The sequence below is a fragment of the Cetorhinus maximus genome, chromosome 20 (genome assembly GCF_964194155.1).
Source record: "Cetorhinus maximus chromosome 20, sCetMax3.hap1.1, whole genome shotgun sequence".
Taxonomy (NCBI): domain Eukaryota; kingdom Metazoa; phylum Chordata; class Chondrichthyes; order Lamniformes; family Cetorhinidae; genus Cetorhinus; species Cetorhinus maximus.
This window is the reverse complement of record NC_135898.1, coordinates 64,385,761-64,403,977: the sequence shown is the minus strand read 5'-3', so window position 1 is coordinate 64,403,977 and position 18,217 is coordinate 64,385,761. Positions and strand designations below refer to the sequence as shown.

Genomic DNA, 18,217 nt, shown 5'->3' with positions numbered 1-18,217 from the left:
CATTGCAATATCTGTCCTTCAATTTCCGATTATTTGTTCTTTCTACTACCTATTCAACCCACCATCATTCAGCTCACTTTCAATCATCATCCACTCTCTCTTCTTTTTTTCACAAGAGGCTTTGTTTAATTTTAAATTCAAATGATGACCTTTTAAATAAATCAAATACAGACGACAAAAGACATTACCACTGTCTCTCCTCTTTTTTGGGGGAGTCGGTATTTAGCTTTGCTTTTTAAAGCCGTCAACAGACCAGATAATTAGAAACTGCTTTAGATGAGAAAGATTCTCCCAGCTCAATATGCTCTCTCAAACGTATTGAAACCAAACTAAAAGCTACAGAAGTATATATCCAATTTGCATCTTTGCCATGTTGTTAATAGTTAACAAACTAAACCGTTGTGGTGAGCCTGAATATCTCTGCTGTCCAAAACCAAAAAATAGCTCCAGAGTTGACAACGTAGACCTTCGTTTCTGCATGAGCGCACACACAAGCATCATCCACATACTGAAGCCCTATACTGAGGTTGGAGTGGTTTTGATTTTGGATTGAAGGCGGCGTAGGTTGAATAGTTTCCCATCTGTTCCATAGATTATTGCCATGCCTATGGGTAATTTGCTGGAGGTGAGAGGTGTTGCGAAGGATGGGTCTGGCCATGCTGCCGCCGAACGCTCCAAGTAGTTGGACTGTGCCGTACCACCTGTCCCTCATGGAAAAATTTATGCAGAGAAATACCTTTGACCACAAGTCCATCAGGTAATGGTCTGCATATAAGGTCCCAGAGGCCCCGAGGGGAAAGGAGATGGTGGATCCTGTCGGATGGTTCCCCGAACAAACTGTCAAAATCATTTGGCAGAATGCCTCATCGCCAGAACTTTCCAACAAGCACCAAGATGTAGCTTGGCTGGTGGTGAGAAAGGCGTTCCCCGTGTGATCCTTCCTACACGCCAGGAGTCTCACCTCCTCTGCACGTTGCCCTCAAGGTGGCTGTTGCGGGGAAGAGACTGTTGTTCACTTCCTTGTGGAATGTGCCTTTGCAAAGAAGGTTTGGGGAGAGATGCAGTGGTTTTTGTTGAGGTTCATCCTGAGCAGTTCTGTGACACTGGACTCCGTGCTCCACGGGCTGTTCCCCAGGGACACACACCGAGACAAACATCAACTGCAGCTGGAGGATCATCAGCTCGGTGAAAGACACTCTTTGGTCTGCCCGAAACCTGCTGGTCTTCCAATGCAAAGAATTGTGCCCCCGACTGAGTGTTGCAGACTGACACATTCCAAGGTCCAGGATTACGTGCTGAGGGATACACTGAAGCTTGAGGCAGCCATTGCAAAGGCTCACTGAGGAAAAGTTACTGTCTAAGACCTTTCTGCCATAGTGCACCAAGGGGCTGGAAAATGTACAGACCCCTCGGGCTGTATGACTCAGAAGGAATGTACGCAGTAAATACTAAATGTATCACAATTGTATCGAAGCGCCTCAGAGGGCAACATGATCTATGTCGATAACTCAATACCTTTGCACTGTCTGACTGTCTGTAATGACCATGTTGATATGTCTTTAATGTTCATTGATTGTATTGAAGCACCTAGTGATCTATGTGTAAAAGTTGAATATGATTGAACTTTTTGTGATAGCAATTTAGAAATGTTTTGTAATGTTCTTTCAGATATTTCATGAATAAATTATATTTTTACAAAAAAAACTGGAGGTGAGGTGCAGTATTGTAACAAGGACAATAGAGAAGACAGTTGGTGCAATAGCATAACCTTGTTTGACCCCCAATCTTCACTGAGGTAGGGTCTATGGTAATTCTGCTGGTGAGGATCATAGCTTGCATTTCATCATGGAGTAGGCAAAGGGTGGTGACAAATTTCTGAGGGCAGCCAAATTTGACAATGATAGTCCATAAGCCTTCGGAATTGATAGAATCAAAGGATTTTGAGAGGTCAAGAAGGGCATCTACAGCAGTTGGCACTGCTCCTTACACTTTTCCTGTATCTTCTATGCAGTGAAGATCATATCTGTGGTGCCTCTCGATGGGTGAAATCCGCTCTGCAACTCTGGAAAGAGCTCCTCGGCCACTGGGAAGAGGCAGTTGAGGAGGATTCTTGCAATGATTTTCCCTGCAACAGGCATCAGGGAGGCACCTCTACAGCTACCGCAATCAGACTTGTCTCCCTTGAATATAGTTACGATGATAGTCACGATCACAGAATCCCCGAGATTTCCTGGCATCCCCCGATAAGGGGTACGAGGTTTTACATTAGGCAGCTCAAGGCACTGGAGTAGTACCACCAGCAGTGCCTTCACAAGATCCTCCAAATCCAGTGGCAAGAAAAACAATGCAACAGCAGCACCTTCTCTCAGGCTAACTTGCCCAGCATCAAGGTACTAATCACTCAAAATCTGCTGTTGGGACAAGTAGTTTGCATGCCTGACACTAAACTCCCGAAGCAACTCCACTACTTGGAATTCTGTTGTGGCAGGAGACTCCCAGGAGGACAGTAGAAACACTTTAGGGATGTCCTCAAAGCATTTTCAACAGCAAAACTTGCTGATGGCACTATGTGGCAGATAATTCTGAGATACAGGGGGAAATGGTAGTTTAATGGTAATGTCACTAGACTAGTAATCTAGAGGCCCAGGCAAATGCTCTGGGGACATGGGTTCAAATCTCACCATGGTATCTGGTGGAAATCTGAATTCAATTCAGAAATCTGGAATATAAAGCTAGTCTCAGTAAAGGTGACCATGAGAGTATCATCCATTGTTGTAACGACCCATCTGGTTCACTAATGTCCTTTAGGGAAGGAAATCTGCCATCCTTAGCCAGTCTGGCCTACATGTAACTCCAGACCCACAGAAATGTGGTTGATTCAACAACCCTCTGAAATGTTCAGTTCAAGGGCAATTAGGGATTGGCAATAAATACTGGCTTTGCCAGCGAAACCCTGTATAAAGAAAAAAAATACACTTTGATTAATTGGCTCGAAGTCTAATGGAGCAGGGCTAAGAATTTAGTGGAAGAAGATGGGTTGCTCTGCCTGAGACAAAAGGAAACACTCAGTATATGAAAACCACACCCCACTGCAAAGGATAAACACAAATTTAAACATAAAACTTCTGCCAGTTCAATATCTCCAGAAATATAATATATATAAAAATATAAATAAATAAGGCAGTGCAATTAGATTTACAAGGACTAGTAGAGAAACAATGGCCATAATGTCCCCTTGTATGCTGTAAACTTCTTTGGTCAGTTCAGTTACCATTTCATACATATATAAAGGAGGATAATTTGCATGATGCTTGATGATGAAAGTTACCATCCTTCTCAATTCCTCCCATTGGTTGTCTTGCCATTTTTCCAAGTGGTACACAACTAAAATGGAGAAAAATATTCTCACTACCAATTTGCTTAGAAAACTTACTTGTACAGTAAGACAGCAACAGGCATCGTGAAAGGGTTTTGGTATTTATCTTCAGCTGTTTCTTCGCAAAGTGTCGTCAGGTCATAGAGCTTTACAATATCACTTCCACTTGCTGGAAGAAACAAAGGTAACAGCCACTGTGGAAACACACTTTAAACAGCTGTATTTTCCAAAAGGTGATTTCCTTTTTAATCCACATATAAGATATCAAAAGACAACTACACATGTAACAATTTTACAGTACTGCAAGCCACACTTTGAAGAGGGGTTATTACTGGCTCGTGAATCTACTAGCAAGACTAAAATTCCTATATTTGAAAACCTGATCTTAATATGTAAATCTAAGATAACAAATCAAAAGTTGCTTTTCTAAGAATGAAAGAAATAAATCCAGTGTTAATGTTAAAAGCTGCTTTTCAGAGCCAGGTGAAACAGTTATATGGCTAATTACCTATTACACTTGAGCCAAAAAGTAAAAAGCAGTTGAATAAAAGGCAGCTGTACTTTATAAATCACTATATACCTTGAAATAAACCTACTTTCATAACATTGTTGAAATAATCAGAATTCTAATTTAATATTTTTGCTCACCTTTAAAAAGCCAATATGTATGTCCTTCTTTAGTACAGTTTGCCTTTAGAAATGAAAGAATATTCTGAGCAATATCCTTTACCACTTTTGTGGAGAAACTGGAATTATCCAAATTAGGAATGTCTTCTGTCTTTATCATTTCATATCTCTAGGTAAAACATATATCAATTACAACAAAAATTGTAAACTGGAATAGAAAATTGAACCTCAGATGTTACTATAAAGTACACATTATGTTGAAAATACTCATTTTAAACAGAAAGACATTTAAACTGACCACTGTCAACTTCTATCCACAAGGACAAACATGCATTCATGCACCCAATCAGCAGTTTTGCAGGCATTGCTCCCATCTCTGGGTGAAAATCAGCATGCACTACACTCATCCTCTGCCATCCAAGTACTGCTCTCTATTTCTCTTCTGTTCCATAACACTGCTTGGAGGCTTGCATTCTGTCACTATTGTTATAAATAATTAAACACGGCCACACACTCTGGACAAGAACTCTCAGAAGAATAAGGATTCCAATCCAGTATACATCAGCATGAACTAAAAACAGCAAATAAAAGAGGTGGGTGTCAGAAAACAGTGTTTTTGGTGAAGGAAAAGAAAAAATTCCAGTATTAAAAGGGTGAATTGAGATAGAAATGAGGCACAGCATGATCTGAAGTAATTGTCAGTTTGAATCGGGGCGGAAAGGAAGTGGAAATGAAAATGACAGGGATGGAGGGGAAGGGACAAGAGTCAAATTTGGAAAAAAGGGGGAGAGGAGTGCCAGCACAAACAGAGGAGTATGTTAACAGTGGGGCAGAATTTCCACTTTAAGCACAGTCAGCAATTCAGGTGCAAATTACACTCAAAACTATGCTAGTTTTCCAAATTGACTTTACGATCCTAGGTTCTGGTCAAACTCATTTGCATAAAAAGTAAAATTTTCTATGAACCAGTGCAATTGGTCTTAGAATGTAATTTTTTGCTCTTTCATTAAAAAAAATTCCTTGATATATTTGAGTGATTTCATTAATACATTAATAAGTGATTTATCACAAAAAATTAAGCATTTTTAATAGGTCAAGTTGAAATGTTAACTGTGTTTCTCTCTCCATGTATGCTGCCTGCGCAAATGAGATTTTCCAGCATTTTCTTTCTTCATTTTTAATGAGTGTTTAGTTCACCACCTGTGATAATTTTAAATAATGAAAATTATTTTGAAAAACTATATTAGTCTATTTAATAGTTTTATTGGTGTATAGTAGTTTTAGAAAATTAAATATAGTTTAATATTTAAAATTTTTTAAAGGGTGTCTATTAGTGCCTTTCCAACTAAAAAGAAAAACAGCTTAATTTTAATAGCCTTCTTGAATAGGCGCAGTTGTGGAAACTCACCAGGATGATTAATTAGATTTGGGGGGCGTGGTCAATTTGCGAGTGAGGCCAGCTTCCAGTGAGATTCTTTTTTAAAAACCAATGCAAAAATCATGGAAACAATTTGCGTTGACGGAACATACACTTGAAATTATTTGATCTTATGTGCTGGTTTAGCCTATTTTGGAAAAATTAACGTGCCCCAGAGCTTTTAACTGGGGGATTGAATGTCTTTATAAACCATATGGGTTGGATGGAGTGGTGTCTCTGAATTGAGTCTTGACAGGGCGTGGTGTCTCTGAACAATGGCAGGACAATGGGGTTGAAGGAGGGAGATAAACCTTTAACATGGCCTTTCAGGAAGCTGGGTCGAGCTAGTTTACTGCAAACCCAAACCAGAATCTGATCTTTCCCTTTTGGTTAGTAAACAAATATAAAAAAAACTATTTAAAATGATGCACAATGGTTTCATGTTAAATTTCATAATTTTCCTAAGGAGCACACACCTGAATATCCCCAATGCCTGAGAAAACATACCATTTATTTGGAACAAGGGGGAAGCAATATTCAAAGATGTGTTTAAAATCATAAATTTGCTATCTAGCCCTGAGTGGGATGACCCTATGACCAATAAGTCAGGGTTCAAAATCCCTATTTGTCATTAAACAATTACTTAAACGACTAAAGGTAGTGGGAGAAGTGGGTTTCAGAATCTGCAGAAAAATAATTCCCAAATACCAAAGTCCTTTACGACAAAAAATGCAATGCTCATGTTGAGTGTGTTCAGGCCACCATACATAAAGGTTATTGGAATTTTTCAGGTCCTCATCCACCTGACTATTAGGAAGGGGAGTGCATTTTTTCTTTTTAAAGTTGACCACATTAAACAAAAATGAAAATATCAAGAGGTTGCGCTACTAAAAAGTTTTTTTTTAAAACCTAAAATATTAAAAACTAAACTTTTTTTTTACCTGTACAATCCCATTAACGTGAAAGCACATGACAAGTTCTGGAACATTGCACATTAGATTGTCTAGCCAATAGTCAATCCCTGTCAATATGTTAATTGGTTTGTTGCTATCTCTAAAAAAGGAAACACAATGTCACAGATTAAAGTTTACAAAACTTTGATCAATTTTTGCCAAAGTCAATGGCAATTGATAAAAACTAAAAAAACAGTATACAGCAAGTTTTTTTTTTTAAAAAGCAGATAGGGTCATAGACTTCCTAGGATTAACAGTACTTCATAAATACTTATATCAGATCATGGATGAACCAGAACATTCTCCAGCTTAAACTACCCTATTTGGTTTTTTACTTGAGCTAAAACCAATGAAACATAAACCTGGTGTTCTGTTTAACCCTAAACTAAACTTTAAACTCATGAAGCTTGAATAATTGCAACAACAGTAGCCTTCACTTCAAAATAAAAAAAAACACCGATGAAAACCATACATAGCTTCATTATCTCTAGTCACCAAGTACTCAGCCAATCTCCTCTTGATTCAATTTGAGCCCTTCATTTTTTTTAAACTTCTGCCTACTGTGTCCTCTCTACTGCTCTATGTCTGCTGGCAAAGCCTTCAGCCATCATACCTCTACACTCAGGAATTCTCTTTTAAAACTTTTGTGCTTGCTATATCTTCACTATTGTTAAACCGTTCATAAACTTCTTCAAAATCTGTGTATTTTCAGCCATGCTTTTGGCTACATTTCAATTCTTCCAACAATTTTTCGGTACAATTCCCTCCCTCTCTCCCCATCCCTCAAAGCATTGAAACTTATGCACTATTGTAACCATGACAAAAATGTTAGCCTTTTTTAATGCACTAGTAGCACCCAACTCCATCTCTCTGTCACCAATCCTGACTTCAAGCCTGTTGCAATGCTATCAACCTATCCAACATCAAGCAATGACGACTCAATTTACTTCAGGTCAATGTCAACAAATTCAAAGTCATTCTTTTCATCTCCCATCAGCAACTAAATGCCTCTCACTCTGATTCATTAATCTTCTTGGATGCTTTCTCAGGATAAATTCAGTGATGCATCATCTAGGCAATCTGTTCAACTAAGCTAAAATTTTGCACTATGTGCCGTCCATTACCAAAACAAACATCCACATCCAGCACACTGCTCATTTTAGGCCTTAACTGGTTGCTGATGCCTTTCAGCATATCACTGATTATTTTTGTAAATGCTCTCATCACTAGTCTTCCCATCTTCGTAAAACATCATAAAATCGAGAACTCTGCTGCTCAACTCCCATTCGATATATAAAGCCCCCATAAGCATCACTTCCACGCTTGGCTAACTCCACTGTCCCCCTGAATTCATATCAAAATCATTGCACTTACCTTTAAATCTCCCCATGACCTCACATTATTCAAGAGATTTTCTCCAACCATACACTTCTGCTTCTTTGACTCCTATTGCTGCATGTTCACTACTCCCTCTGCCTTAACATCAAAGGCCGATATACAGAGAACTTTAAAGTCAGTTTTTACCAGTTTCTATTAATACATTTCCTAGTCTTTCAGGTGCTGAATTGGCTAAAAAAAATTATTTCCTCTTTCACTTTGAAAAAAACTCAAAATTCACCATTGTTTTCTAAGCAAAAAAGAAAAAAATCAGGCCTGAAGATGTAGATGAATCGCATCTGATATTAGAGCACATGTTGCATGCTGAATATACTGAGATCACAGATGCATGTGCATCTCATGTACATTTTTTTGGCAGGAAAAAGAAAAGTTATTTAATTTTTTAAAGTCAGTCTTCATTCCTAGTTACATATGGAGCAAACACAGCAGTGCACTGACAGTCACCATACTGTAAGTACTGAAGAGATTGCTTGTGGATTTGAACACAGTCTAAGCTGACATTTCAATGACATACTCCTCTGTTGGATGTATCACCTTTTGAATGAAACATTAAACCTGTCTGCCCATGCACATGGGAAGTAAAAGATCTCATTGTGCTGGATGAAGAGCTGGGGTTTTCCTGGTGTCCAGGTCACTATTCTTCTCTCAACAACAAAAGTATTATCTGGCCATTCATTCATTTGCTGTTTGCAGGACCTTGCTCAGCATAAATTGGTTGCCATATTTGCTTAGTCAACAGTGACTGGTCCTCAAAAAATAATCCATTAGCCGCAACACACTTTGGAACATCTTGAAGCCATGACATATAAATGTAACACAGGCTTTGGTTTAAGTTTAACTGAAACAAAACATGCAAATATATAAATAGATAATAGTTAATATACATTTTACAGTACAAATTTGTCCACTAGAAACCACAAGTTTACAATCTAGATAATAAGCTATTCTTTTCCAGAAGTAACTTTCACATATGCAGTAGCTCTTGTACATTTCACATTTGGTAGATGCTGGCATGTGCTAGTCTGAACTTGATTTCTTCAAATTTCCAAACTAACTCAATTGTGAACAGTTACAGCTCCTTAAAATATCTATGAAAATAGTTATTGGAACTTTGTAGATTTGAATAACAATCAGGATCAAATGTAGTTGGCAATCATGCATACAACAGAACAAATACAATCTGTTTTTGTTTAAAAGGTAACAACGCCAGCTCAAACTTTGCAGATAACCAATGTAGTAGTTTTTGTGTTGAATCGCACTTGGGTCAAAGTTTTGACTGTGCTAGATTATCTGAAACTGTTTATGGCTAATGACTTAATACAACACAAAGAACAATGAACTATTTGAGTCTTGTTAGAAAGTCCAAAAAGGTTCCAGGCCCAAATTTCAGTTAGTTGTTTCCAATTATGACTCCAGTTAAGCCATTACAATTAGCCTCAGCACATACGATTGGGGTGCTGGGGCGGGGGGTCACTGGAGTGAATAACTTGCTAACAGACCATCATAAAAAAATACCACCCCTGCAAGGTAACAGACAGCACCCGTGAAATTGGAAGCAGCAAGAAACCAATGCCTTCAGAACAGGAAGAGAGTGTAAAACATATATAAAAGAGAAAGCACCTTCCATATCACATAGAGAAAAGGCTTACCTGAGTCTTAAGCTTACAGCTGGATATTTTCCTCCACCAAAAATAGGCATATTTGAACCCACAAGCATATGAATATCTTCAAAAGTCCAAAGAATATTCCTGACAAAATCATTTTTAAGCCCCTTTGGAAAGAGAGACATGTTGTTAAAGATATTTATTTTTAAAAGAGAGGAGTGAAGAAAGGACACGAACATAAGTAGATATCAAGGAAAGTGTAACAAACTTAACAATACCAATCTGATTTATTAAAAAGCCAATTGGGGCCTAGTATAAAAGTTTCCTTCGTTTAGGGAATTACTTGGAAATGGTCATCTTCATCATACCTGACTGTTTTCCCCTTCATTCAAAAAAGTAGTCAGGTTTTGTTCTTTCGGGGTAGAGGCCACCTGCTCTAATACATATGTGGCTTCCAGAGGAACATTCCCCTGCAAAAAGTGCAAGCACGTATATTTTTACCCAATACACACACTATTTTATCATTTGAAAAGAGTGTTAAAACATTAATACAGCAGAGCCTACTTAAGATCGGGTCCCATTGATTAACTCTCCCTCATTCCCTCGTGTGCAAAATCAATGCAATGCAATTATGTTAAAATATAATTTCTGGCTCATCAAGCCCTGCTTCTGATTAAAATTTAGACAGTAATTTCATGCTTAGGTTAATTTTTCTGCCTTCTTGTTCGGCAATGGCTTGATAATGACATTATCTTTGAGAGTTTAGCTTGAGAAACAAAATTCATCAAGCTCCTGCTACCAGATGTTTGACCAACACTGAAAATACAGCAGTCTGCATTATAGAAATTAAATGTATCTAGAGGCTAAAAAGTAAGTAGTGCATTAACATTTTGTAGAAACCACAAAATTCAATTTAAAATCATTGAAACTGATCTTGAAGACTCCACTGTAATGGATTTACATAGGCTTACCCAGTGTAATGACATACTTTTCTCAGAAACATAGCAGGTATCAGAGCATTGAGCTTCTTTTAAAGCAAATTTCCTCCTTTACTAGTATATTATAATGAGGTCTTTCAATTTAAGAAAAATAATTTTGAAGCCATTCAGAAAAAAAATACCAAATCTGTATTCTTAAAATATGGTTGTGTAGTTGAATCCTAACAAATGTACTAATTTCCAAAGACATTATGCTTCGGTCATGATTTGTAAAAAATAATTTCTCTTTGTAACAAGATAGACAAATTTTACACTTGTATTAGCATTTCAAATATAAAATTTTCAACCTCATCTAAAGAAATACATTTATTTTGCACAAAAGTGATCAGATTTCTAAAATGTGCTGGTTGGATATAAAAATTGGCTGTGAACTTATTATTCTCAAATATAAAAATAATCATGTAAGGAGGAGATAACTGGGAAGCAATTTATGCTTGATTCAATAATTCTATATTGGGAACAGTGTGACACCAGAATGAGAGGATTTTTATCAAATATTTGCCTGGTGTTGACAATATTCCCAACCAAATACTATAGAATGCCACTAGGTGTCATTCCAAACTAGGAGAGTAAATAACATCATCCAATACTAAACAGTTTTCACTGAACATGAGTAAATATCTAATTAATGTGAACAAGCTGAACAGTTTTTAAATTTAACTTCATTTTTAGAAGCTGAGATGTGTAAATTTCACATAGATTAAATAATTTACCTGTTCCTGAGGATTTCCATCTTCGGGGACAGAAGCAGGGGTTCTCAGAGGTGCAGGCCAAGAGGATTCCTCTACTGCTACTGGGTTTTCCTGGGGCTGTGTGTCAGCAGGTTGGGCTATAGGAGTTGGAACTGGTTCTGCTCCACAATCTCCATTGATGCTAAAAGTATTCAGAAAGAAAAAGTCAATGCCATGCTTATGACTAGAAAAATCTAACACCTGGTGGAAGTTCAAGGAAAACTGAAGAATAAATACTGTAACAATTAGCAAAATATTTCTGCTATTTGAAGGTCGAGACGTGTCATTTTTATTGAAAAGAAAAAGTGAAGAATGTCTGTACAAGTGAATGGAACATTTTAATATAATTTTTTAAAATATAAATTCAGTGCCAAATATAAACAATTGCAATTTAGCTACAAATGGTGCATGTAAAATCATCCTCCATATCTTACCTATTAAAGCACAGTTAGCAATGGGATTAAAAGAATGTACTGTTACAAGTTCTGTTTCAAACTTTTTAATTAAATCAATCAAAATATTTCAGAGTTCAGAGTACACAGGCTACCTTCTTTGGGGCACTCAATTAGCAACTACAAAATAAGTTTCATACTTTATAATTAGGAAAGCCATGCTCTTTACGTTTTGACAGTAACTTCTATAAAAACTGAAGACATTTTGTCCAGAATAAGAGCTAGATTTAGATTTTTCCGTGCTGCATCAGTTTTTGATCTGAATTACAGCAGCACCTTTTTGAACACTAGGGCTTTAGCAATGAATCATGGGACTCTGGTACACGACTTTAGTTTCAGCGATAAAATGAAACAATGGGTACTTACTGCAAACAAGGGAATTGATTGGGGTATGATCAGACCACACATAGATCATCAACTGTGGCTCAGTTGGTAGTACTCAACTCTTGAGTCAGGAGCTTCTATCTTCAAGCCCACTCCAGGACTTGAACACAAAAATCAAGGGTGACACTCCAGTGCAATATTGAGGGAGTGCTGCACTTTTGGAGGTGCTATCTTTTGAATGAAACAAGGTCCTGCCTTCCCTCTCAAGGGGCGGCAGTAGCTTAGTTGCACTGTCACTGGACTAGTAATCCAGCTCCTGCTCTAGGGATCTGGGTTCGAATCCTACCATGGTAGATGGTGGAGTTTGAATTCAATAAATGATGACCATGAAACCAATGCCGATAACGATAAAAACCCATCTGGTTCACTAATATCCTTTAGGGAAGGAAACCTGGTCTAGCCTACACGTGACTCCAAATCCACAGGAATGTGGTCAACTATTAAATTGTCGAGGAAGCCACTCAGTTTCTCAAGGACAATTAGGGATGGACAACAAGTGCTGGATTAGCCAGCGATGCCCACATCCTGTGAATGAATTTTAAAAAACTATTTTGAAGTGGAGCAGGGGAATTAGTGATGTAGTCAATATTCATTCCTCAATCCACATTACAAAACAAATTATTTTACATTGTCATTTGTGGGAGCTTGTTGTGTGCAAATTGGCAGCTCCAATCTTTACAAGTGACTACACTTCAGAAGTACTTAATTGGTTGTACTTTGGGATACTCTGTAGTCATGGAAGATACTATATAAATGCAAAGATTTCTTTATATTTGTTGGTCTGAAACTGGTTCATCTCTGGCCCTTCCAAACCAACATGCAGAGCTCTGTGGAAAATTTGTGATGCTCAGAAGCCTTTTCTATTTCATGGGCATAAGCATGGTGTTAATGTGATGGTACACACATATACAAGCATCATTCACCATTTGCATAACAAACATACCAAAGCATGATGCAAAGAACAACGGACACAAGTTCACAGTATAAACGGTACCTTTTGAGAATAAAAGCCTTTCACGTGATGAGCTCTGCTCCTAGCATCATCATATAGTGAACGGCTTTAGAGACTATTGCTTTGCACCTAAAGTCAGTCAAGCTGGAGTTATTCTACAGTCTGCACAAACAATGGAGTAGTGTAATGACCTACTGGAGGTGGTTTCACAATCCACCTGCTAAAATGCATTTGGAAGTCATGGTGCTGATTTCATTGAATTATGCTTGATTTTTGAAGTAGAATCTATAAATGTGGTAGAAGTGAAAATGGGCTTGTCTAATCAACTAATCATTAGCCCTAAAAGGGTCAGCATAATCAACCTTTTCCCACAATAAATCATTTTTAAATAGAAAAGAACCGAATTGCCAGACCAGACTACATATTTTGTATTGCATGGAACTGGATTAAACCAGTCTCGCAACTCCAATTTCTGTACAATATTGAAAAAAATAAATCATTAATAAGTAGCTTGTGAAAATTTGTCACATATAAACCGATACATTAACTTGTTTTATGTCATACAACAGGATTAATAGTGTCCAAGTTGTCAACCCGTTTACTGATGGATCATAAATTAAAAATGTGCACTCACCTATAGTACAGAAATTTGGAAAGAATAGCTTTTTGGTAAAACTGCTCTTTGCTCTTCTTTTTTCTTTGCCATTTTGGATCCACAAGTCTTTGGTACAATTCCTTTAACCAATTCCAATCTCCTGTCTAAAAAGGTTTATTAATAAACAAATTGTATTTAGAACAATTAACTGTATAAACAAAATTTGACTATGGTTTATTTAGAAACTGGTATAAAAGGCCAAGTTTTCACATCTCTGGATTGTCAGAGACCAGGCGCATGACAGAAGATGCGCATCCGGAACCTGTGGAAGTCCTGATGAGCAGAACTAAGAGAGAACTGCCGGGAAGTTTCAACTTCCAATGGCGATTCCCCTGTTCCACAGGACCCTCCGAGTTAGAGTCAGAGACTTGGGAAAGTTGCGGAACTAACCTGGATAGTTGAGAAGGTATGTTAAGACAGATTAAAACCTAGCCTAACACCTGGGTAACTACACAACAGATTCCCCCATCACCACCCCCTACAACCTCCTTACTACCTCCCCAACCAGATCTGACCACCCCTCGACTCAACTAAACCCCACCCCAGAATCAACACCCAACCTGAACAGACCAACCCCCCTGACCCGACCATCCCTCCCAACCACCCGACCATACCCCCCACCAACCAGCCAACAAACACCCCCGTGACCTGACCATCCCTCCTGACCACCCAACTGCCCCCCGACCCGACTACAACCCCCACCCCCGGCCTGACCTGACTACCCCCATCCCCGACCTGACCTGACTGCCCCCATCCCCTACCTGAGCCGACTACACACCCACCCAACCTGGCCACCCTACAAACCACCCAACTACCACCCCAACCTGACTACCTCTCCCGACCATCCGACTAACCCAACCAACCCAGCGAGACTACCCACTCCTAACACCTCAAGCCACCTATCACTCATCCATTCACTAACATTAAGGCTGAGCTTTAAAATTTACACTTGGGATGGGTGGGAGGTGGTGTCAGTGGCATAGTGGTATTGTCACTGGACTGGTAATCCAGAGATCCAGAGTAATGCTCTGGGGACCACTGTGGAAGATGAAAAATCTGGAATTAAAAGTCTAACGATAACCATGAAACTATTGTCGATTGTCGTATAAAACCTATCTGGTTCACTAATGTCTTTTAGAAAAGGAAATCTGCCGCCCTTACCTGGTCTGGCCTACATGTGACTCCAGACCCACAGCAATTCGGCTGACTCTTAAATTTCCTCTGAACAAGGGCATTTAGGGTTCGGCAATAAATGCTGGCCTAGCCAGCGAAACCCACATCCCAAGAATGAATATATATGTTATTTAAAAAAATACAGCAGCTAGTGCCATAAAAAGAGGTCGTGTCCTGTCTTTCTCCAGCTCTGCTCCAGAGTTCCCTGAGGGATGCTGCGCTGTGCATGTGACAGCCAGGATTGGAAGGTCCCATAAAAAATGCACAGCAGTGTCAAGCTGGGGGAATTTGAATACAGCGGCAATCCAACCATCATTGTTGCTACTCGAAAGACCTCATTTTTGGGTTTCATTATGAGCATAAGAACATAAGGAATAGGAGGGCCCCTTGAGCCTTCTCCGCCATTTAATAAAATTATAGTCGATCTCATCTTGGCCTTAACTCCACTTTCCTGCCTGCTTTCCTGTCCTTCCTTAATTCCCCTTTAGCTCAAGAATCTGTCTATCACAGCCTTGAATATATTCAATGACTTTGCCATCACAACTCTCAGGGTAGACAATTCCAGTGTTACAAGTGTGGGGATAATTTGATTATTATGTTTTGGGAAATCTTTTGGTTTATAAGATCATCATGGTTTGACCCTGTATCTTTAAATGTAGGTTAAATGAAAGGAATCATGTGACCCATGTTAGAGTCTGACAGTAAACCTGGGTGGTTTAGTTGTTAGATCAAAAGGAGAGTCACATTGTGTTACTGAAAAGATGGTGCCAAATATTAACATCTGGGGACAGTGGCAGCTGTCCTTAATGAAAAGACCCCAAGTCTCCAAAAACCCAGAAAGGTGTTATTGGTATCAAGTCATAAATAATTCTGCTGAAACTGGTTCCTTGGATTCCTAGATGAAATGCAATGGTAATTAGAGATAGCTGATTACTATTTCTACTGGGATACAGGGTCAGTATGTTTCCCGTTGCCATGGATAGGAGGGTAGACATTTCAAGGTCAGATTTACGGGCTTCTCTATAAACCCAAAGATATCACAGACCGATGGGCAGTTGCAGAATTTTTGGTCTCGAATGATCTACAGCCAACTGGGAGGCGGAGAGCAAAAGATAGATGTTGGCCAGGCCTGCATCTTAAGCAGAGGAAACGCTGACTCTATCGTTCGCCACACAGAATGTGGGTGGAAGCTCATGCCCAGTTTGAAAGCCTAGTTCGTGAGGAATTAAAATGATTGTCGGGTTTGCCTAGCTGAAGCTGGAGAGAGAATCCACAGGGAAAACTAACTGTGGAAGATAGTATTGGGAAAGGAAAAGAACAGAAGTAAATCCTTGGCAGCTATGAAACGCTCTAGATTGGTTCTAGGACATTGGATGTCTATGTCAGAGACCAAGTAATATATCAAAATTGGGGTTTTCAGTTGTCAGCAAAAGTAGAAATGGGCAAACTCTGTTCGATAGTTTAAAGTATAAGTTGCCTATGGGAAAAATAGTGTTTAATTAATTGTAGTTTGTCTTTAATCATTGATATATTAAAGTTCTTTTAAAATGCCAAATTTTGTCATGTCATCATGTCCTTTCAGCTAATAACTAGAAATTCAAATTTCTCTTTAAAACCTTTATTGGTTGCAATGGGGATGGTGACAAAAGATTAATGATCCTCAGAAAAGAAATTCCTCATCTCAGTCTTAAGTGGGCAACTTATTCCAAAAATATGCCCCTAATTCTGGATACCCCCGTGAGGGGAACATTCAGCATCTAAGCTGTCAAGCCCCTTTTCAATAAGGGAACCTCTCATTCTTCTAAATTCCACTGAGTAAGGGCATAACCTGCTCAAACTTTCCTTTCCCAATCCTTTCATTCTAGGAATCAACACAGTGAACCTGATCTGAACTGCCTCCAATGCAAGTATATCCCTCCTTAAATAAGGAGGCCAAGACTGCATGCGGTACTCTAGGCACTCTATGCTCTACTTTTGCTGACAACCGAAAACCCCAATTTTGTTATATTACTTGGTCTCTGACATAGACATCCAATGTCCTGGAACCAATCATTAAGGTTGCATCATAGAAAAGTACAATGCCGTTTCATATACAAAGTTACTGGTTGCTCCCATAGTATTGTGGGAAGGTGCTGAGCTGAGTTACAGCATTCCTTTAACAGTAGCGAGAGTTGCTGCACATCCATCATCTTATGTAGATGAAAGGATGCAGCCATCAACTATCAAGAGTTAAAATATCCAAAGACAGACCTCTGCCACATCATAGGATAGTAGTTATTAGGCCTAGATGCAGATTACCCTACCCAATCAACTAGAGATGGTGTTTGGCTTGGAAAGACCACAGATAAAGAAAAAAACACTACCAACATTTTTGTTTTCAAAAGGTCCATGAATAGTGGAATGTTTAAATTGTTAGTTATTTTAAGAAATAACATTGAATTTGTTGAAACTTCAGCTATCTGAATTGTTATAATCGCTTTAGAGCCCAATAACTTTCAAAATAGAAATTTGAACTTTCAGTTTACAGCTGAAAGAAAGACAAATCAAGATTTCACATTTTAAAACTTTTACCGTAACAAGACTAAAAAACACAATATTGACTAAACACTATTCTGTCTCTGTAGGGAACTTATACCTTAAACTATAGAAAAAAAATTCCCCATTTAACTTTTAGCACGACTGAAAATCTCTCACTACAGTTATACATTACACTGTCCCTTAAGTGGAAATCTAATCCTCCAGGAACCAGTTTAAAATTCTCAGTTCCTGATGATTATCTTCCTTTCTACTTTCCCAGCTGGTAACTTCTGATCCCAGAATTGACTTTCAATGTATGAGTTACTCTGTAGACTCCTTCCCTCTAGCCCCTAGCTAGGCAAATCTTCCAACCTCCTTTAAATCTTCACAAACTCAATCTTCAATCTGAGCACAAACTCCCACCCGCATTCAGCATGGCAAACAACAGAATCAGTATTTTCTCTGCTTCAGGTGCAGAACTGGTTGCCTCTATCACCTGCTCTCTGCCTCTCAGATGGCCGCTGACCACAATGTCTGCGATATTCATGGATTTGCAGGGAAGACTGTAACCCGATCTCAAAAGTGGCTTCCTCTGTCTTTTTCCCCTTGACGTAAACCACAATAACCTTGTATCTAGGTAGAATTGCTAATTAGCTATCTTTGATCCCAACGTCCTTTTATCTTAGAAGTGAATGGACAGTCTCCAGCACAACTGTTTACAACCCGATGTCTATAATACCTTTCTGGGACTTTGGGAGACTCAGGGTCTACTCACAGTATACAGGTACTGGACCCCAACTGGGAAGCTCGGAACCAAATGCATGCCGGGTTTGAGGATTTTGCAGATTTTGGGTCCTAGATCTAGCAAGTACTTATAATACATAAAGTATGTAAAATAAAGAATTAAAGGGTTTTATTCAAATTGTATCTGGGGTGCCAGCTTTGATTGCAGCCTGTTTTCGGGTCCTCCTGGATTTTGG

The 18,217-nt window shown here is 38.8% G+C and overlaps 1 protein-coding gene across 2 annotated transcripts in view; it reads right to left on the bottom strand.

Annotated features, from left to right (window-relative positions):
- edrf1 (erythroid differentiation regulatory factor 1) overlaps window positions 1-18,217 on the bottom strand; it is a 74,328-nt gene that overhangs the window by 37,747 nt on the left and 18,364 nt on the right. Inside the window, exons 5-11 of one of the 2 annotated variants that reach the window (XM_078564855.1) lie at window positions 13,527-13,651; window positions 11,087-11,246; window positions 9,744-9,845; window positions 9,421-9,542; window positions 6,362-6,473; window positions 4,025-4,172; window positions 3,434-3,545 (exon numbers count right to left, since the gene is read on the bottom strand). In XM_078564855.1, the coding sequence (XP_078420981.1) occupies window positions 3,434-3,545; window positions 4,025-4,172; window positions 6,362-6,473; window positions 9,421-9,542; window positions 9,744-9,845; window positions 11,087-11,246; window positions 13,527-13,651 (881 nt within the window). The remainder of the gene's footprint in view (window positions 1-3,433; window positions 3,546-4,024; window positions 4,173-6,361; window positions 6,474-9,420; window positions 9,543-9,743; window positions 9,846-11,086; window positions 11,247-13,526; window positions 13,652-18,217) is intronic. The other variant, XM_078564856.1, reaches the window with a different exon arrangement.